The sequence below is a fragment of the Podarcis raffonei genome, chromosome 5, assembly GCF_027172205.1.
Source record: "Podarcis raffonei isolate rPodRaf1 chromosome 5, rPodRaf1.pri, whole genome shotgun sequence".
NCBI classification, from domain to species: domain Eukaryota; kingdom Metazoa; phylum Chordata; class Lepidosauria; order Squamata; family Lacertidae; genus Podarcis; species Podarcis raffonei.
This window is the reverse complement of record NC_070606.1, coordinates 57,273,090-57,293,990: the sequence shown is the minus strand read 5'-3', so window position 1 is coordinate 57,293,990 and position 20,901 is coordinate 57,273,090. Positions and strand designations below refer to the sequence as shown.

Here is a 20,901-nt window from a genome sequence, read left to right as displayed (position 1 = left end):
GAGGAAGGGGAGGTTTAGACATGCTCAGAAGTGTGGCAAAATTTTCTGGTGGTTTGGGGATGTGACAGGAAACCTAGAGAGCTATTTGCATTTATATCCCGCTTCTTTCTCCAAGGAGCTCAAGCTGGCGGACCTGATTCTTTCCCACCTCATTTAATCCCCACAGCAACCCTGTGCAATAGGTTAGGTTGAGCGGCAGTGACTGGCCCAAGGTCACCCTGTGAGCTTCATGGCTGAGTGGGGATTTGAACTATGATCTCCCAGGTTTTGGTCCAGCACTCTAACCACTACAACACACTGGCTCTCATGTTTCCTTTAGATTCCAAATGCTTTCTGGCAAGCCCCAGAGCACTAACTTTTTAGCCCTTCTAATGTAAGTACTATGACCAATTGATTTATGATCCGAGGATGGCAGACTAACAATAGGACTGTCATGCCTATATTTAATACTGATCTAGTATTTTTTTTTAAAGAACAACTATGTATTTACAATTTTACACATTTTTGAACAGATTGGGGGGGGGACTTAATCATCTATTTTTAGTCACCCTGCTTCTTTTTGCAATCCAAGAACTATTTCAATTAAAACATTAGCTTGATCCACCTGTGTTTCCACACCTCACATTCTCTTCACAAGCAAAGCAAAGCAAAGCAAAGCAAAGCAAAGCAAAGCAAAGCAAAGCAAAGCAAAGCAAAGCAAAGCAAAGCAAAGCAAAGCAAAGCAAAAAAGCACTAATCAATTCATAATATCTTTTTGTGCCTAATTTAGACCCCAACAGGACACACCACTTTACAACATCATACTGGTTCAGAGAAACCTATGATACAAATATAGACTATATGTCAAAAGTAAAGCCGAAGTAAATATAGAGACAGTATTAGAATTCTAAACTAGAGGCCTAACTTCTAGACCTTTGCCCCTACCCTATGGGTAAAGCTGCCTTTTGAAAGCAGAGAAAGGTGAAGCACTTCAACATGGTTTATGTCACCTGTGTCTTAGTGAGCCACAAAAGATACGGATTTCTAGGGGGGGGGGGCAGTTTTGTCCTACTACCTTGAAAAATTGCTACTAGTGAATTATAAACATATTGTATAAAATAAATGCAAATACCTGAGTTCTGTTTCTTGGCAGTTGCCAGTATCAAGGGAGAACGGAAATCCAACTTTTTCCATTGTTTAACCTTTACTAATCACAGCTGTTAACCAAAGAACTGTATGCAATAGTCCAAAGGGTGACTAGAAGTATTCCCTCAGAGTGAAAAAATAGACATCATAGCAATTTGGTGTCTCATGCTCAACCTCCTTCCTGTCTAACTACAATCACAGTACATGACTGTACTCCTACAATGGGACCAGCCTCACAATTATCACCAAGCCAAATAAATGACTGGAAGTAAAGAAGTAGCACTCTGCTTGTATACAGTGAAGAAGAGCTTCCTAACAATGTTATATCAATGTTATTTCCACTTTGAAGATTATGGTATCAATAACTGCTTATAGATAGGCAGCGTCTTATTACAAAATGTTTCAGTAAGAAAGTAGCTGTAATTCAGTCCCTATTTTTGTTTATACCATAGGCATTTCCCACAAATAGGCTAGAAGAAGATATAATAAGATGTGCAGTTGACATCAGCTATTAGTCTAAAGCCTACTAACGCATGATATGGGGGGGGTAGGGGGAATCCTTGTACTGTGCACACTACAGATAAAACACAAATGCAGGCTATGAATGTTTTCCTGGGTCTCATGTTTTATCTTCCTTGAAATTACAGTATTTGCCATCCTAATTATAAGCTAGTTTTCCAAATGATATTTTATTCAGTAAGTAAGCATTACACAGAACTTGCTACAGTAATACAATTATTGTAAAACAACAGTCAGTTAAACATCTTTCAAAAACTTTGAGGAAATATAAAAGTATATATCTATGCAGTTTCAGTCTCTGGCACTGAGTCAGTAATCAGCATTCACCACACTGGTTAAACAAGTCTCAAAATATTACACACAATACTCCACCCAGTATGGTTCAATACAAAACATTTATCAACAGGATTCTTCAGTTCCAAGTTTTAGCTATCATAGCTAAACACATACTCAAGTATCTAAACCCTGAAGTTGTATAGCATTAAAACATACCAAAGATCTAACAACATACCACAGATCTAGTATCAGTAAAGTATTATTGATTTTTAAAGTAATTATTTTCTCTTGATTGAAACAGTGTCTTTACAGATGTGGTGGTGATGCTGTAGTTATAATCTAACATATGAAATCCAGAACAGGACCTGCACAAGACATTTTGAAGTCTTGGGACAGAATAACAACCACCTAAAGCTAATCAGTTGTTCTGGAACTTTAAAAAGATTCCACAATCTCCGCACCCTGGGAGAAAAATTGCAGTAATAAATTAAATATCTAGCAATTTGCTGACCTTTCATGGCACCCAAAATTAGCTGCCTAAAGTGGCTTGTCTCACATACTGCCTAATGGCAGGGCCAGCCCTGAAACAGAAATGGAATGTTTCAACTGACCAATTTGAATGAGGATAATGTGACATTGGACCTCCATGAAGGTCCATTTTCTGCAGGGGATGGAGGGGATCCTTGGATGGGTTAGGGTTAGGGTTAGGGGCAGGAATATGCAAATTAGACAAATCTTACCTCACTGTGGGTAGACAACACCTCCAGCTGACAAGATAATCCAATTCAGAAGAAAATATGTTAATCTCAGAGAAAAGCAGTGCATCCCATGGATACAAAATGCCAGCTGAACAAAATGCAAGAACTACAACTATTGAGGAAAAAGCAAAACAAAACAAAACAAAAACCCCAAAGAAACCCACATATAAAAAAGATTTGTCCAACTTACAGCCAATAACCAAAACTAGCTTACGACAGGTAGTATTCCTCCATCCCCTGCAGAAAATGAACCTTCACAATTGGTCCAATGTCACATTTTCCTGCTGGGTGGAGGGGATCATCCAATGGGATGTACCACAGCTACTCAGAGAGGCGGGACCAGTTATGGACCTCCTATCTCTACTGGAGAACCACTGGCTGTAGTACTTGCCAACCAAAAGAAGCTTTGGCAGACGCACAGACATCAATCCTGTAATGTCTCACAAAGGTAGACAAAGAAGACCAGATGGCTTCCCTACAAATATCCCCCAGAGATGATGAAGGCAGCCAAAATAGAGGTACTCCTAGTAGAGTGAGCAGTGACCCCAGCAGACAAGTCAGAACAGAAACCTCACAACACTTGGAAATGCATCCTCTCAGCCATCTGGAAAGTGTAGCAGTTGAAACAGGGAATCACACAAGTGGAAGGATTCCATTCCCTTTAGATAGACATGCAGTGTGCTCGTCTTAAGTCCAAGAGAGTACCTCTCCCTCTCCTTGTCCAATCTAGGGTGGGGGCAGAAAGAAGGTAACATGACATCCTAGTTCCTATCAAATCTTGAGTTAACCTTAGGAACAAACATAGGGTCCAACTTCAGGATCACTGAATCCGGGTAAAAAATGCAGTGTTCCTTATGCACTATTCACATTGGCATTCTGCTGAGTCATGAATAGGTCCATACAGGGCTGACCGAAGTGTAACACTATCTGTTCTAACACCATGGGCAGATGACTCAATTCTGCTTAAGACATGTCCTGGAGACTCAGCCAATCTGCCCTGGTATTTGAAGCACCTGTTACATGTTCCACAGTGATGGATGCAAGGTGGTTCTCCGCCCAGTTGAACAGATGTGTTGCCTCCTGCAGCAGTGTCAGAGATCTGGATCCACCCTAGTGCAAATATAAGCTTTCACACAAACTTGTCACCTGCTTTGCAGCCCTTGCCTGGCACTGCCACCCTGTGGCAGAGGCTGAGGCAGAGAGTGGAGGAATCAGTTTGCCTTTGGGCCTCTGAGCAGCATTGGCCCCCTCAGTTCTGGCCTGACATGTTGGTGGCATCAAGACTTCCTCTTCCAGCTGCCCAGAGATGATCCAATGCCTGTGAAGGCAAGAGTGCCCCTGAACTCTGCCACAGCTACTGCATCACTAGACCCAGGAGAGGAGGGGGGAAAGGAGACAGTTTCCTGCCCCCTAGAGGAGCAGGAATGAACCTATGCAGGAGAGGCTGGAGTCACTGAGGAGCCCTGAGATCCCAACAAACCACTAAAGTAGACATTGTGCACTCTCTCCCACCAAAACCTGAGGTAAGGCCTGGGACCGAGGAGAAAAAAGCAGGCCCCAGAATGGCTATCTGAGGGACCAATCCCCACTCCTTGTACCAAAACCTGCCAGATCCACCAACAGAACTTGGGGTGATGAGCTATGCTGTCAATCACTTGAATAGGAAGTGATGCAAGGCCCAGTGGCTGTGGACCCTCCAAAACCTCACTCTCTCAGTGGGATGATCAGAAGGCCGACGTTGGTCTAAACTGACTTTTCTCCAGGTCAGCTAGCTGCTCCTCTGCAGCTTCTGCCAGCTCCTGGGATGAAGCGAACTTGAGGATACACAGAAGGAGACATGTCTGATGTCACATTATCCTCACTCAGATTGGTCAGTAGAAACATTCAGTTTCTGTTGCAGGACAGAGTGAGAACAAGCTACTTTAGGCACCTTCACTCTGATGCCAACAAGTTATTTGCAGGTTTAGTGATAGCCTATTTTTGGAAATCCCAGGCTGAGCTACCTCTTGAGGTATGGAACAACAATATCTAGGACATGGCTATTTCAGAGTGATTATCTGGGCTTAGAAGAGTAGTAAACAGTGTTATAAAGAGAGACAACTTTGATGAAACCCGCCCCCCCTTCTTTTCATAAGGGAAGTAGCAATTTCTTCCACCAGTTTTGCAAACATGTTTGTGGAGAGTCTATATTGACCATTAATGTCCTAAGATTATGTAAGAGTATGTTACAATCATAATGCTGCGTTTATTATTTTTTGTGGCGATTGTATTAAATTTGATTTAATAAAATTTTAAAATGAAAAAAAAAATGCAGGTCCACAAGGCTTCACAAATCCCCCCCCCCAATTTTTTAATGATCATTTGCACAAGTCCTCTGCAGTATTTCTGTGGTGCCAAAAGGTTTCCCCAAATTAGTCCTTGAATGGCTACACCCACTTTTTACACTTTAGCCACACCCACTTTGACATATGACCCTTTGAGGGTTGGCCATGGGTTAATGCAGTACAGTGGTACCTCGGGTTAAGTACTTAATTCGTTCTGGAGGTCTGTCCTTAACCTGAAACTGTTCTTAACCTGAAGCACCACTTTAGCTAATGGGGCCTCCTGCTGCCGCTGCACTGCCGGAGCACGATTTCTGTTCTCATCCTGAAGCAAAGTTCTTAACCCGAGGTACTATTTCTGGGTTAGCGGAGTCTGTAACCTGAAGTGTATGTAACCCGAGGTACCACTGTACTTGGCCTGGAAAACGCTATCATCTTGGGGGCCTTAGTATTTAACCTTTTCCTTGCATTTTGTTAATAGAAAAGAGAAATATTTAGAAAATTGACCTTCACTTTATTTTTACTAATCAAAATTATATTATTTCTTTCACACACCATTACCACAGCAGGCTCCAGAATGACTCCAATTGCTTATGTTTATTTGGACTGCTAATTGTCCTGGGTGCTGAATGGTGGCCTAAGAGGCATAATTTGATGCAATGTGTTAAGTGCCTCATATCATCTGTGTGACCTACCTTGTTGGTTGAGAATTCCACACACGGTGAAATATAAATAAAAAAGGTGCTTTGAATGCTCAAAAGTTCTATATAAAAACTAGTTAATCTAACTATAACCTCTTGTCAAAAGCCTATCAGGTAGTCAGTCTAACACTGAAGTACCGTATTTTTCCGTGTGTAAGATGCCCCCATGTATAAGATGCCCCCTACTTTTGGGGACCCCAAATTTAGAAAATGGCCATATGCACTATCCGTGTATAAGACGCCTCCAGATTTTTAACCTTATTTTAAAGTAAAAAACCCTAGTTTTATACATGGAAAAGTATGGTAAATCAGGACTCCCATTCCCAGGGCTGTGTGGATTTAGGCCAGGAAACCATTCCTTCTTTATTCTAAAAATGTTACAGTGCAATCTTCTGGGATGTCTACTTAGAAATATGCCCCACTAAATCCAATGGGACTTACTCCAAAATAAGTGTACATAAGATTGCAGCCTTATTTCTTTTGATTTTTACTATTTTAATTTGTACAATCATGCCACTTTTAAAATCATATTTCCTTTTGCTAGTATGCATAAATCACCACTAAAAACAGGAGTGTGTTGCCTTTTTCAATAAGCAATAATACTTACCAGCCAGGGCAAGAGATGTGGGAGGGAGGTCTTACTTTTTTTCTCCCCTACAGATTTTTGAAAGTCTCTTATTAGTTACATCCACTTCAGGCTTGCCAGAGGCTGGTAGGTTCAAGATCATTATCACCCCAGGGCCTAATACTGGCCACTGAAGGCAAGAAGCACCAACAGCAAATCTATACCTGGAGAAATCTATAGCTTGGACATGGTCAGTGGGATATCTGTGGCAGACAAGCCCTTTCAATGACAGTCGGCAGAGAGGTATCTCTGCTGCATCCTAACCCCCTTCAGCCAGCAAATCTGGAGATTAGGAGTGCTTTGTCAGACTGCAATCCTATACATGCTAACCTGAAAGTAAAAACTTATGAGGTCAATGAGACTTACTAGGAATATATGTATGTATAGAATTGCACTGTTAAGGCTGGTCACAACACTGAGGCTTCAGAAATGTCAAGCTCAGTTTTCAAGAAGATTCCAAATGTGAAACTGATCAATGAGACCTAGAGAAGTAACATGGACTACAAGGAAGAAAGAAAAGAGGAGGAGGAGCTAGAAAATAGTGTTCAAAAATATGAATTATTGAGATTTTCAACATGACTCCATCCAGGTCATCTTACCACCTCGCAAGTTGGACAGTTTTAAAGCTATAGAAATTATTTCATTCCTTGCCAACTTTTAAAACTCAGAATTCTCTTATACCATATGCACATATCTGTATCTGACACAAGAAGACATCCATTGATTACTTGATATAAAACTAATTTCTTCTGTTAAAAAACACATGTCCTCAATACGTGTATCTATATTTATGAAACATCCATGGAATATGTAGCAATGTGGCAGGGCTATTATTGTTGTCTTGATACCACTGGCACTGGCAAAGCAACAGCTGGGAAAAAAAATATTTTCCATTACATCCACCAAGTCTGTCATCAATCTTTCCTCCGCACAAGTAGGGACAGGCTATTTTTAATATTCAGATGAGCCAAAAATAATATAGGGATGACAACCAAGTATAACTATTTCCTCTTAACCACCTGTTGACAGTTTTAGGCTTTGTTCAACACCAACTGATTGTCTCTTTTCCATACTAGCAAAGAATTAAACTTAGGTTTAATCTACTGTCACATTCTCTTAATTTTCCTACTTTCCTCTCCAAGTTAATTAATTCTATTTCATAACATTACAAGCCCAAACCCTCTCTAATTATGTCAACTTTGACGCTATTCACTCATTTGTGGAGAGTAAAGTAACAGGGAATTCTCTTTTTTAACCTTAAAAATTTGTTTCTAATCTTAAAAAGTAGAAAAAGCCTACATAAATCAATTTAAACATCAAGTATATGCCACCTAAGTGAAAAATATAAAACAATTGTCTAGATCTTGGGTCATAACATTGTTGCAATATAGCAGGGGTAACAATACCACAACTCACAAAAACAAGCATCCCTTCTACCTCCTCTTTGCCTAAGAATGAATAACACAATGGTGGAAGCAACACAATCCTGCAAACATCAAGTTATGCAATATAAATAGACAGATTGAATGACACTGCCAGAGACATGCATAGTAAAAAAAGAAGAAGCCACGTCTGAGTTGAGGAGAGAAACCAGCGGTAAGAGATGCAGAGGCCTGTGGAACGGAAAGCAATGCCAGCTGGCTCTCAACCATGTGAAGATATTTGAATGTGGTCCTTAGGGCTCTGGAACTTTGCTTTTTCCTGCAGTAAAATGCTTTCCTTACATAAAGAGCTTACCGGTGATATGCTTCCCGACGATACTTCTTCATAGCATAGCCATCCATATTTGCAGGAAGATCTGCTGCATTTTGCAGTCTGTCACTCCATGAAGTTGTCATTTTGTTGTTGTTTTGTGCAATTGTCACTTAATTCTGAAACAACAAATGAAGACACTTTTTTTAGTTTGTAATGTATGTCTCACCACTCCCTGTTTTTAAAAAGAGTCATAAATACTTGGGGGAAAGCAAGTGGCTGATAAAAACAGTTATCTTAGTTGTAAAAAGAAAAAAAAAGACAAAACCAGAGACTCTAGCATACTTGTGGGGGTATATACTTCAGTATGCATACTTCAGTATGCATGCTTCAACAAGCTTGCTTCAACAAGAATGCTGTGCGATCTAAATGAATGCTTCTAGATTGCATCAACAGAAGTACAGTGTCTAGATCAGGTTTCCTCAACCTCGGTCCTCCAGATGTTTTGAGACTACAATTCCCATCATCCCTGACCACTGGTCCTGCTAACTAGGGATCATGGGAGTTGCAGGACAAAAACATCTGAAGGGCCGAGTTTGAGGAAGCCTGGTCTATATCATGGTAAGCAATGGTGCAGCTCTCTTCTGCTCATGTCTAGTTCTGGGAACCAACATTAAAGAAGGATATGAACAAACTGGAATGCATGCAGAGGTCAATAAAGTTGGTGAGGAGGCCTGAAGACCAAGCCATAGGAGAAAAGATTGAAGGAGGTATGTGTGGTTATCCTGAAGAAAAGATTATTAAAAGGCAATAAAATTTTGTTGTTGTTGTTTAGTCGTTTAGTCGTGTCCGACTCTTCGTGACCCCATGGACCAGAGAATGCCAGGCACCTCTGTCCTCCACTGCCTCCCGCAGTTTGGTCAAACTCATGCTGGTAACCTCGAAAACACTATCCAACCATCTCGTCCTCTGTCGCCCCCCTTCTCCTTGTGCCCTCCATCTTTCCCAACATCAGGGTCTTCTCCAGGGAGTCTTCTCTTCTCATGAGGTGGCCATCTTCAAATAACTGAGGAGCTATCACACAGATGATGATAGCTGCTCCAGAGCATAGGATGCAAGCCATTTAAATTAAAAGGAAAATGATTTAGACTAAATTTTAGGAAGATCTTTTTGACTTTATGGGCTATTTGACAGTGGAACAGACTGTCTGGGATGTGATAGACTCCCTTTCATTTGAATTTTCAAAGGAAAGACTGGATTGTCACCTAACAAGGATGCTGTAGTAATGCATACCCTGCATCAAGAGCTGCTTAGGTACATCAGAAGTCATCTAGTCTATGTATCTATGAGTACTACAGAAAGAGAAAGAACCTACCTAAATTACATCCATTTATTAATGGAATATCAAACTTATTTACACAATTTAACATTTACAATAAAGATTCAACAGCAACAGACCAACAATTGCAGGTCTCTCGTGTCTCATTCTATGTAACAACACACTTGGAGGGAGTACAGGAGCAAGCAGATAAAGCACTATAAACAAGGCATACTGAAGCAGTCTTTCCAGAAACCAGCACAAGCAGGAAATGGTCTTAAATTGTCAGACAAGGAGTTGATGAAAGGGAGAAACAGGAACCATCAGTTGCAAATGTATCAGGTTTGACTTGGCCTTTGGCCTGTTTGATATTGTGACTTGGCTTCTCCGTCAACTGCCTCTTGAAAAGTCTGAGGACATTTTCTAGTCTCCAGCCACCGTCATTACAGCAGCAACTAATAAAAGGATAATATCCTTATAGTATCACAATTATGATTTGTAAATCATTAAACACAGGAAAGACTTAAAGTATAAAGTTTTTACAACCATCAATTTAGGTCAGCTGTGCTGACTAATGTGACCCAAATTGCTCAATTTTCAATCTCTTTGCATTTTGCTATTTCAAACTTTCCTAAACTGACATGTTAATTCCTTGGGGGTGAGGGCAGCCCCAGCCAACAGAGAGAATGAATGCATTAAAGGACTGAGGTAAATTTCCTTTCCATTCATCATTTCAGTAAGAGAGATGGTTAGGAATACATATGGGGAGAAGCGAACAGAAGTAATTAAAATTCAGACATCAGTTCCATATATGTAAGGAAGCCCCTTTTTTGCTTATAAGCAATACATAAATTAATAAAAATGTATGTTTCTCAAGAACCACAGAGCCTAGAACTTGCCGATCAGAAGGTCAGCAGTTCGAATCCCTGTGACGGGGTGAGCTCCCATTGCTCGGTCCCAGCTCCTGCCAACCTAGCAGTTTGAAAGCACGTCAAAGTGCAAGTAGATAAATAGGTACGGCTCCGGCGGGAAGGTAAACGGCGTTTCTGTGTGCTGCTCTGGTTTGCCAGAAGCAGCTTAGTCATGCTGGCCTCATGACCCGGAAGCTGTACGCCGGCTCCCTCGGCCAGTAAAGCGAGATGAGCGCCACAACCCCAGAGTCGGTCACGACTGGACCTAATGGTCAGGGGTCCCTTTACCTTTACCTTATGTTTCTCAAGAACCTTCAGCTCCCTAGAAGCACAGTTTTTCCATACAAGCAGTTTACTTCAGCCAAAAATCATTTTTCACCTGGTAGAGTGGAACAATAGTTGGCAAGTGCCTCTCCTCCTCCAAACTTAACTTTAAATCTGACACCAGGATCCAAATAGCAAATACCCAAACACACAGAAGGCTGAATCTCTTCCCATTGTGAATTCAAAGAATTAATGATTTGAATCCTTGTGTCAGAGTAAGATATTATAAGTTTACACACATTTGCTCCTTCACCATAGAGAGAAGATCTTCAGCCCTGGTAAGTGTCTGAACTGGACCCAAGATTCATCAATGAATCTTGTAATGCTTGGCAGGATGGAAAATAATGTGTTTAATGATGCAAAAGAAAATAGTATTAGCCAATTAACTAAACTGGTGCCTCAACTATGGCAACACCCTTTTAAGTTTGAAGTACCAAAGCGGATCAATAAGTACAGAGTTTTCATTCCAGTGATGAAAATGGATTATGATTTCTACCAAAAATTCCATAGGGTCATACTCGAATTCTTACTTCAGTACAGTGGTACCTGGGGTTAAGAACTTTATTTGTTCTGGAGGTCCATTCTTCTTCTTTTTTTTTTATTCAGAGGTCCGTTCTTAAATTACACACACATACAGTGGTACCTCAGATTAAGTACTTAATTCGTTCCGGAGGTCCGTACTTAACCTGAAACTGTTCTTAACCTGAGGAACCACTTTAGCTAATGGGGCCTCCCGCTGCCGCCGCCACGCAATTTCTGTTCTCATCCTGAAGCAAAGTTCTTAACCTGAGGTACTATTTCTGGGTTAGCAGTAGCAGAGTCTGTAACCTGAAGCGTCTGTAACCCGAGGTACCAGTGTAAATAAAGTGGATCCAATCCCTTAATGTAATTCCATTCCAAGTTATTTTACTGCTTTCACCTCTGTCCATACCAACTGACACAACGCAATACAGATTTCAAGCTGCTATGATGAATCAGAAAGGAGGATGCAGGAACCTTGTACAGTACTGATCTTCCTTTGGGTTAATGATTTTGTTTACTTTAACAAATGTTTCTTTTCAAATGATGCGAAGGGTACAAGTTAAAAATAAGTTGAGCTGAACCCTGACATACTTTTGTAAGTCAGTAGGATAAGTATGTTAACAGCATAGGCGGCTAGCCAGCTAAAATTCTGAACTATAAAGTCTATGGCACCTTTCTTAAATTACAAAAACTTATTTTAAAGGCCAAGCATCTGTAAATAGCTTCAAATAAATATAGAAACCTGTAAACATGCCAAGCACATCAGAAACAACCTTCTGCAATTTATTTCAATTACAGTGCTCCTAACACTATTATAACTAAGCAACTGGCTGTTTCTGCTCCAAAGATAATTTCAAAGAACTTCTACCATATTGCATGCTCAAGGTATAAAGCCTTTTCCCAGGCTAACATGATGCATATGAGAAGGTGCCTGTGTGCAAGCAATGCACATTTCAAAAATAGAATACAACACATATAGGTTATTCTCTCCCCCCCCCTTTAACACAGCACTGAACTAAATATTGCAAATGCTGACAAATTAAGTAGCTTTCCACAGAGATCTGACAGTTAAAAAGTGGAGAGGTGGAATTGCCAGACAGTTCTCTTATTTTTTGAACACAGAGCTCAAATATTTTTGTAGCTTGTTATAAATGGATGGGGTGTTTTTTTTGTTGTTGTTTTTTGTGTGTGTTTTTGTATACATCCTCCTTTCAGTTATCATGGTTTCAGTACTTTGACCTGACCAGCTAACAGAATTGGGTGGTAGAACAAAAGATGTGTGATGACCCTGCTTTTTCTAGTTCCTTCACAATAAGCTTGCATAACAAAAAAAGCAAAGTTTTAATACCCAGAGCATACACACATATATACACACATATATAGATAAACAGCGGAAAGCTTCTAACATTCTATGAAATACAGTATCTCCAATTCCCTGTATTAAATTCATCACTAAAAGGCATTCAATTTATTTGTTTATCTTATTGGGATCAGCACCTTACAATCAATGAAACTTCATTACACCAATAGGGGGCAGTAAATGTTATCTTCCTTAGCTCACAGATAATCCCAACACAGATAATTTATTTTAACATTTCATCAGCAGAAATGAAAACAGAACTGTTAATATTGAATATTATTTTACTGATTAAAGGATGCAACCTCAAAGTATATTCCTATAATACCCTGCCAACTAACACAAAGGATTATCACAGAAGCTTACAGTAAAAAACAAACATGCAAAATTCAATGAAACCAACAGTTTTAAGCACCACTAAGTTTAGGGCTTCTGTTTCACAAACAGGTCTTAGCATTATTTTTAAATATTTCTGCTTATTAACAAGGAGTGTTCTTTTTTAGACAAATCAATATCTGTAAAAATGCAACTAAATGTACCTGATAAAGTGTCTAATTTTATTTCATGCCTTTTTATAGCCCACCATGCTATCTGTAGAAATAAGGGGTGTGTTATAAATACATTTAATAAATAAGCAAATGTATCCTGTTATATGTAATAAGAGTGGGAAAAGAACAGAGAGGGATCAGTAACTCCTTACATCAGGGGTGACTAACCACTGAAGTTTGGGCCCACTATAGTTGAATGTATAGCTTCTAGTAGTTACAAGCTATGCATCTGAGCCATGAGGGACTAACAACAGGGACTCCCCTAAACATCTCAATGATCAGGCATATATCAGGCAGTCCTTAAGATATCGTAGCCCCATGTTGTTAAGAATCTTGTAAATTAATAAAAGAATTTGAACCTGGCCCAGTAACATATGGGCAGACATTGCAAGCTTTTAAGCACCGGAGCTATGTGCTGGCAGTAATCTTTCCCCATCAGTAGTCCAGCTGCAGCATTTTCCACCTGCTGGAGCTTCTGGATCAGGCACAAGGGCCACATAGAGCTCATTGAAATAATTGAGTCATGAAGTTACCAATGCATGAATTACTGTAGCCAGGCTATACCTGTCCACAAAAGGCCACAGTTGGTGCACTAACTGTAATGGCTACATGCCTAGCCACTGAGCCTCAAGTGACAAAGATGAATCCAGGAATACCCCCCCAAACTATGCAACTGTGCTTTCAGAGGTACAGTAACCCCATTCAGGAATGGAAAATGGCCAGCCTCCCAGACACTGGAACCACCCACCAACAGCGTCTTCATATTCTCAGGGTTCACACTCTGTTCATTAGCCACCATCCATTCCACAACTGCATCCAGACAATATTCCAGACCATGCTCAGCCTCTCCTGACTCATATATTATGATGAAATAGAAGGTGCTGCACTGGACACCTAGACTGGACTTGCAAAAACTGCTACACCTAAGGCACTACGGAACTGGGCGACTTAATCCTTGAAGTGCCATGCAAGCTGCTCACAGCATGTTACCAAGTGCTCCAAAGATGCATCTACTACTTCTAGTACAGTTAGTCTCCAAACCACCTGAAATAACTTTGCTGGATGGGTCATCAAGGAAGCAATACTGGCAGCAAAGTAATTCTTCACTGCAACTTTTTTTCTTTGACTGCCACTTTAGTAGGCAGAACTGTGTAATGTAAGAAGTGTTTGATCAGCTTTGGAGCAGGAAGTGGTCTAACCATGGCAACAGGGTTACAAACGCCACTCCTATATCCAGACCATCCTTTTCCCCACCTGGGTGAATACTAAATCAAGGATATGCCCTGCTCCGTGCACTGAGCCAGTGACTATCTGGGACAGCTATCCATGGCTCCTAAGGAGCTAACAAAACTGTTAGCCAGCAGAGGAGAATGTTCCTTAGTTCCTCCAACACCACACCATAAACAACCTCAGTCAGCTTGATCAGGGAGGTAGTAGGGTAGGTGGTACAACAGCATCCCCAGACTATCTCCGTGACCCATAACAGGCCCTCCAGTCCAGCTCCTAAGTGGAAAGGCTTCCTAGTGAGAGAATGAGCTGCTATGAACAATGGCAATGTCTCCCCGCCAGACTTCTAGTCTGGTTTGGTGTTGCAGTGAGTACCCAGCTAGGTAAAGCTGTGTCAGGTCAGACCCACCCAGCTCCCCCACCAGGTCAGCCTGTTCATCCATGATAAGAGCATGGATCAACACAGTCTTATTATGAAGAGACCTGCTGTTCAAGAACAAAACCAGGCTATTGGGCACAGTGGATGATATCAAAGATGGGGTGGACACAGCAAAGGACAGGATGCATGCATCTATAAACACTACTACAACCCACCCGCCATGCCATGCCCTCTCCACATTCAGCAGGATAACTGATATCCTTGGACCTGCTTATCCTCTCTCTTTCCTACATACATGGGATAGCTCAGTGGGTAGAGCATATATCTCCAAGCATTCCCTACCACAACACACAACTGCTTCAGGCTTTCACAATAATCCCCCATGGCTCATCCTTTTTTCCTGGTAGTATCATAAAAAAGGAAACATGGGGAAAACAAACAAACTAGCATTTATACCAAAGTTTTAACCTTCTTAGACACTGATCCACCAATTATCAGTGGATCACAAGCTTGCATAAGTACTGAAATTTGGGCTGGTTCTAAATCTACCAGTATATACTCAGGTAATTAAGAATTTTTTCAAAATGTTCTAGATGCATGTTTCAGTGGTATATTCTGCTAAGAATTAAACACTTTTGTCTAGGTGAACACAAAACCAAAAGTGAGCAGGCCAGATGGCATTTTCAGAGTGCACTAAGTTCAACTACTGGCACATCTGAGAGTTTAATTATTTGCAATTCCAGGAATGGCTGTTAATATTACAAAAATACAAATAAGACATACTTGGTCATTTGGCCAATGCATGCCTACAGCAGAATTGTTAAATGTTGCAACAAAACACTCATGACAGATATTCTTAAAAGCTTGAATGGATAGAGAAATCTGCCAATTTGGCAGCCATTTCTCTGCTGTAGGTTGGTGGTGCCAAAGCGAACAAAATTTAAATAAAGTGAAAGAAAATATAAACCCAATCCCTATGGAAGGTTGCCTGAAATATATGACATAATGGTAGACCAACTGCCTCTATCATAATGCCAGGCCAACACTATACAGAATTTGCCCCCTCTTTATCCACCAGATTTCATGAGTGTGTATAATGAAGTGACACGAAGAAGAAAATGTCAGCAGTCTTTCCAAACTGCTGTTCAATCTCAGGACAAGGGCCAAATGTAGTGGATTTTAGCATAGATTTCATGGTACGTAAGTAACTGCACTACTAAAACCTTGGTTTTAACAAAATGCCAGTCTCTACCCCTACAATTAGCTATCTTGACTGCATGTTTTCTATTCAACGAGTGTTGCAGATCACTCAGAGTCAAACATACTCACCAAGTGATTTCTACATACCAAAAAAAAAAAAAATCACCTCAAGAACTTCCCGTCTTCGAATTTTGGAAAATGCAGTCCTTCAGTGACTGTGCAAGAGAAATAGAAGTTTCACAGAATGTAAGTAAAGACAGCTGCAGTGATGAAGTAAGAAGAACAAAATGTACAAATTAAAGGCTTGCTGTGCCATGCAGCTGGATGCAGCAACCTCTTTCAGGCTGCAGCATGAGATGGAAGGGAATTGATGAAGACAGACATTGGTGTCTGAATCGTGCAGCAATATCTTCTTTTAAAAGTGTTGTTCCTGTCAAGAGTTATCAGGTGCCAAACTAGGGAAAGAAAGCCGCACAAATCACAGGCCTTTGTGGAGACAAGAAAGAGAAATTTGATTTCCACAATCACTGCCCACCTTCTTACACAAAAGATGGTTTTTATGTCAACATCTGGCTGAGGGTGTGTGGAATGAAAAAATAATTTTGACTAAGATCATTTTTGTGCTGCCACGAGAGTGTGTTTCTACTCAATCCTCAAGAGAACATAGGAAGTAAGCACCACAATTTCACTCTCTCTCTCTCCCCAAGGGAAGAAAAAGAAGAAGCAACGTGTCTCCAGTTTCCTGTTATTAACACCGCACTAGTTAAGAATTATGGATACCATTCAGTAAGGAGAAGAAGATGAGGCAGCACCACTGCACTAGAAATACTGAAGAGAGGTGAAAATACTCAAGAGCCACTCACGGGGCATGGGGGAGGAGAACCCTGTTAACTTTAAGCATCACTTAAAAATGGGGAGCGGGTGCTCTCCCACCTCAAATCCTGCCCCTTTCTGGAATGTGAGCTTGGGGTTTTTTCTACTCAACTCCATCACTCATACTTCACACACTCACAAACTCCCTTCTCTCTCTCTCAGACACACACATCCATACACAGAGAGAAACAGAGAAAGAAAGTTATAGTGCTCCCACCCAGCAGGCCAACGTGAGGCACCTTCCCCAGCTCCCTCCTCTCCCACAGGATAGGATTTCAATCGCTCATTTCCCCGCGGCGCGGAAAACGGCAGTGACGCCAGGTGGGGAACGGGGTCCTTCCTTCCTCCCTCCGTGAGGGAAAAGCGAGAGACCCGTCTCCCGCGTCATTTTGGGGGTTTCGTGACAGAACTACGACGCGCTCTCTTCCTCTTTCCCCTGCCTCAGGAGTGGGGGCGGCTGGGGGGTGTTCGCCTCTCTTCCCGCCACCCCCCTCCCCCCGCCGCCACGGGGGCGCGAGAGCCAGTCCGTTGCTTCCCGGCCTCCGTCCCGCTCACCTCTCAGCGCGCGCGGCTCTCACTCGCCCCTCGCTCTCCGCGAAAAAAGAAATCGCACAACTGAACTGCCGCAGCACTGGACCTCGCGCATACCGCGCCTGCGCGAACTAGCCCTTTCGTTGCCTCCCCCTTCCCGCGGTTAGGGACCGAGGAGAACGTGACGCTTTACAGCAATGCCGCAAACGCAGCCAGGAAGCCGGTAGGCCGCACTCAGCGGCTGAACGCAAGCGGGGGGGGGGCGGGGGGGAGCAAAGTTTTTTGTCTTCTACTTGATTAGTTGGCTTACATTTTGCAGGCTTTACGGATCGGCGACCACCTGACAATGAAGCTGGGGGTAACTAGAAACAAGCGAGGAAAAACACTGAACCAGCCGGACAAACCTTTACCAAACGTTGGCGCAATGGAAGCGTCAGGTGTCAAACATCATCTGTCGTTGTCAGTCCCACCCCCGAACCTTAGGGTGGAGGATGGGATGATGATGATGATGATGATGATATAATATCCCTGATACAAAAGGAAAAAGGATTGGAAAGTGAAGAGGAAAACCAGGGAAATTTCAGCGCCAGGGCTTTTGTACTCTTAAAAGAATGACCAGGTGGAGTGGAGGAGGTAGTTCTGGGTGGGGAAGAGACAAATGGAAGTAGTTGGTCCTCATAGCCAGGGTGGTGGAGAGGCAGGGCCAGGGCTGTCATTAGGCCAACTAGGCAGGTGCCATGGGCACAGGCCTCAAAGGGACCTTTAAGGGGTTTTACAATTCTATACAGCTTCTCAAAATGATTTGTGTGCTTTGTATTTGAGAAAGATGATCAAGGATTGTTGCACTACAAAATAAAAAAAATTCCTTCCAGTAGCACCTTAGAGATCAACTAAGTTTGTTATTGGTATGAGCTTTGGTGTGCATGCACACTTCTTCAGATACCCTTCAGATACCTCTTCAGATATTCAGGGTATCTGAAGAAGTGTGCATGTACACGAAAGCTCATACCAATAACAAACTCAGTTGGTCTCTAAGGTGCTACTGGAAGGAATTTTTTTGTTTTGACTACGGCAGACCAACACGGCTCCCTACCTGTTGCATTACAGTAAGCCCGCAATTTATGAGGGGGTTACGTTCCGGGGATTGCACCTAAAGCCAAAATCACATATAGTCAAAACACATTGGGTTCAATGGCAAATGGGGTTGCAAAAGTCTTTTCTTCAGATGTCCACCTGAGTCCCCCATTGCTGCTGTCTTGCTCTCTCCCTCTCAGGCCCCTGCCATCTTGGCCACACCATTATTCTTCCCACTTACCCAGATCACCAAACAGTGGCAAGAAGGAGGGGTTTTTTTCTTTTTGAAAAATGTTTAGCTAGGCAAGTGTACTGTCCTCCTGCTTATAGCATAGCTGTGGCTCTGGTTGCATGTGTGCCGCAGCTAATCAGTGAGGCAGGCCATTGCTGTCCATTTTGGAACCATTATTTAAAGGCATTTAAAACTTTTTTGGACAAATCGGACAGCATTAGCTGTAGTAGTTTATTTATGTTTTCTGTGTTAAAAAACCAGAATCAATATTCCTTCAACCTGTCTCAAAAGCACTGTACAGTAGATCAAACAAACCCTTTCAATTTCTTCAGGATGTGTGGTTGAACCTGTTTTCTCATGCAGTTTCCTTGCCGAAGAGCAGGGAAGAAAAAATGCTGGTAATTTGTGTACCATCCCTGAACAATCTAAAGACTACATGCCATGCGCAAGGGGGAGGAGAAGCGCCTAGCAAATGAAAACGCAAGAAGGAAGTTGACTGACTGGGCATTGGTATAGTTGGTATCGCTCCAGCTGGATCACAGAGTCAGATCTGACAGTTTCCACAATGAATAGCCTCCCATGCGCTTCTCATATTAGTAGCTATTATGAAATAACAGAATAAAGTTCAGGTTTGTGTGATAATACAGGCAAATACTTAGGACCCTCCAGTTAAAAATATTCATATTACGAAAGCTTTTTTTGTTAAAGCTGTTTCCATCACATTCATTTTTTTAAAGCAACACTTTCCTTATTACATGTGTTTATTATATTTATAATCCTGCTTTTGAGGAAAACAAATAAATATATACCCAAGCAGATGACGTAACTTGAAGTACAATACTCAATGCAGTGTTTCTGTTTTTTAAAGAGGAATTCAAGGCACAAAATTAAACCCAACAGTACATTTATGCATTTGTGGGTGCCAGACACTTAATCCATGGACTCAACAAGTGTTAAGCGAACAAAGGGAAAGGCCATTAAGAAGGCAAATGCTCTGAGCCAAATAGCAAAGAGGTGGGGCCCCTCCTCCAGCTCTTAGATAGTCAGAAGGACAAAAGCCAGAGTTTAGAGTCTGTGTGTAATATGAGCTAGAAGTAAAAGCTGCTGGCTGAAAAGCCAGAGAAGCAGAGCATGATGTTTGATTTCTGTTTGAATCCAAGGCTGCAGCTGTAACAGAAACCAGATCCTTTTGGGGTGTTAATGCTGTGAACCCCTCCATTGTAGGCTCAGGTTGTATATATGTGTAAATAAACTATATATCATAAACATACAACAATCTCTGCCGTGCCTCATTGGCAAAAGGAAAACATGAACCCTGGGCGAGTGCATGGAACCCTTAGAACCTCACACTGCAACAATACTAGACAGAGACAGCAGAATGTTAGGAAGATCCCTTATACTGGTCCCTGTAGAACGGACTTGCAGCAGTCCTCAGATTAATAAACATATTAAAATAAAAAATCTGGCACTGATACATAGAATTGCATCATTCCAAAAATGAGTAGTCCCTGAAATATATTTTGAAAGTTCAGGTTCTGAAGGCAGATTAAAGGAAGGTCTCCAGCAAAAACCTTTTCCAGCCCTGCTAGCAGAGATCATTTCTAAATAGATATGTTGGGTAATGAACTTGAGATGTTCTGCATCCCAAACATGTTACTAAGCCTTTGTAATGCTAGAAGGATATAAAATGTGGCCTTAGTGAAGGACATTACATAGTGTGTGTGCGTGTGTAAAAAATGGTTTGGGGGATACTTGACAAAGCTGAGCAGCTTTTTAAAATAGAGCAGCTGAAAAGATAAGGAGAAACAACTAAGTTGAGAAGCTGAGGAAGAGAAGGAAGCAGATGGACAAAGATTCAGAAAGTAGAGGAACCATGAACATTGGCAACAGACTGTGACAGAAACAGCAACATGCTTTCTCCTGAGTCAGATCATGGGTCCATCTGGATCAGTACTGTCTATTCTACATTGCCTGCCAGTAATTCTTCAAGGTTTTATTTTGGAATTTTCTAGCCCTGCCTGGAGATGCCAGAGGCTGAACCTGTGACATTTTGCATGCAAAGCATTTACAATTGCTTCTTCAATACATTTGTAATAATTAAATTAACTGTTCTGAATTTAAAATATACATGTGTTTGTGTTAATTAAGACTTCAAAGTGATTGTGTTCTGCCTTTTCTCATCCATTGTACTGTGCTCATTACACCTTAATGTCTATCACATGTTCTTTTGGGGCATTCTCCCCTCACACAATTACAGTCCTGTGAAAGGAAGAGCAGGGCTGCTCCTGCTGCTTAAACCCCCAATGTTTGCATCCTCACTGGTCCTGTCTTCTGCCATTCATGCATTCAACAGGGAATGTCTGAATTGGGCAGTTTGCTATATATAAA

The 20,901-nt window shown here is 41.6% G+C and overlaps 1 protein-coding gene and 1 long non-coding RNA gene across 5 annotated transcripts in view; one reads left to right on the top strand and one right to left on the bottom strand.

Moving 5' to 3' along the window:
* NT5C2 (5'-nucleotidase, cytosolic II) overlaps positions 1-17,089 on the bottom strand; it is an 81,735-nt gene extending 64,646 nt beyond the window's left edge. Inside the window, exons 1-2 of one of the 4 annotated variants that reach the window (XM_053389331.1) lie at positions 16,894-17,089; positions 8,063-8,196 (exon numbers count right to left, since the gene is read on the bottom strand). In XM_053389331.1, coding sequence (XP_053245306.1) covers positions 8,063-8,163 — 101 coding nt within the window. In that variant the 5' untranslated portion in view covers positions 8,164-8,196; positions 16,894-17,089. Of the gene's footprint in view, positions 1-8,062; positions 8,197-16,893 lie in introns of those variants that run through there. The other 3 variants (XM_053389332.1, XM_053389329.1, XM_053389333.1) reach the window with 3 other exon arrangements.
* Positions 17,090-17,217: 128 nt separating this feature from the next.
* Positions 17,218-20,236, top strand: LOC128414283 (uncharacterized). The gene is made up of 3 exons (XR_008330633.1): positions 17,218-17,430; positions 17,527-17,691; positions 18,877-20,236. It is a non-coding gene; the product is annotated as an uncharacterized LOC128414283 (long non-coding RNA).
* The last annotated feature ends 665 nt before the right edge of the window (positions 20,237-20,901 follow it).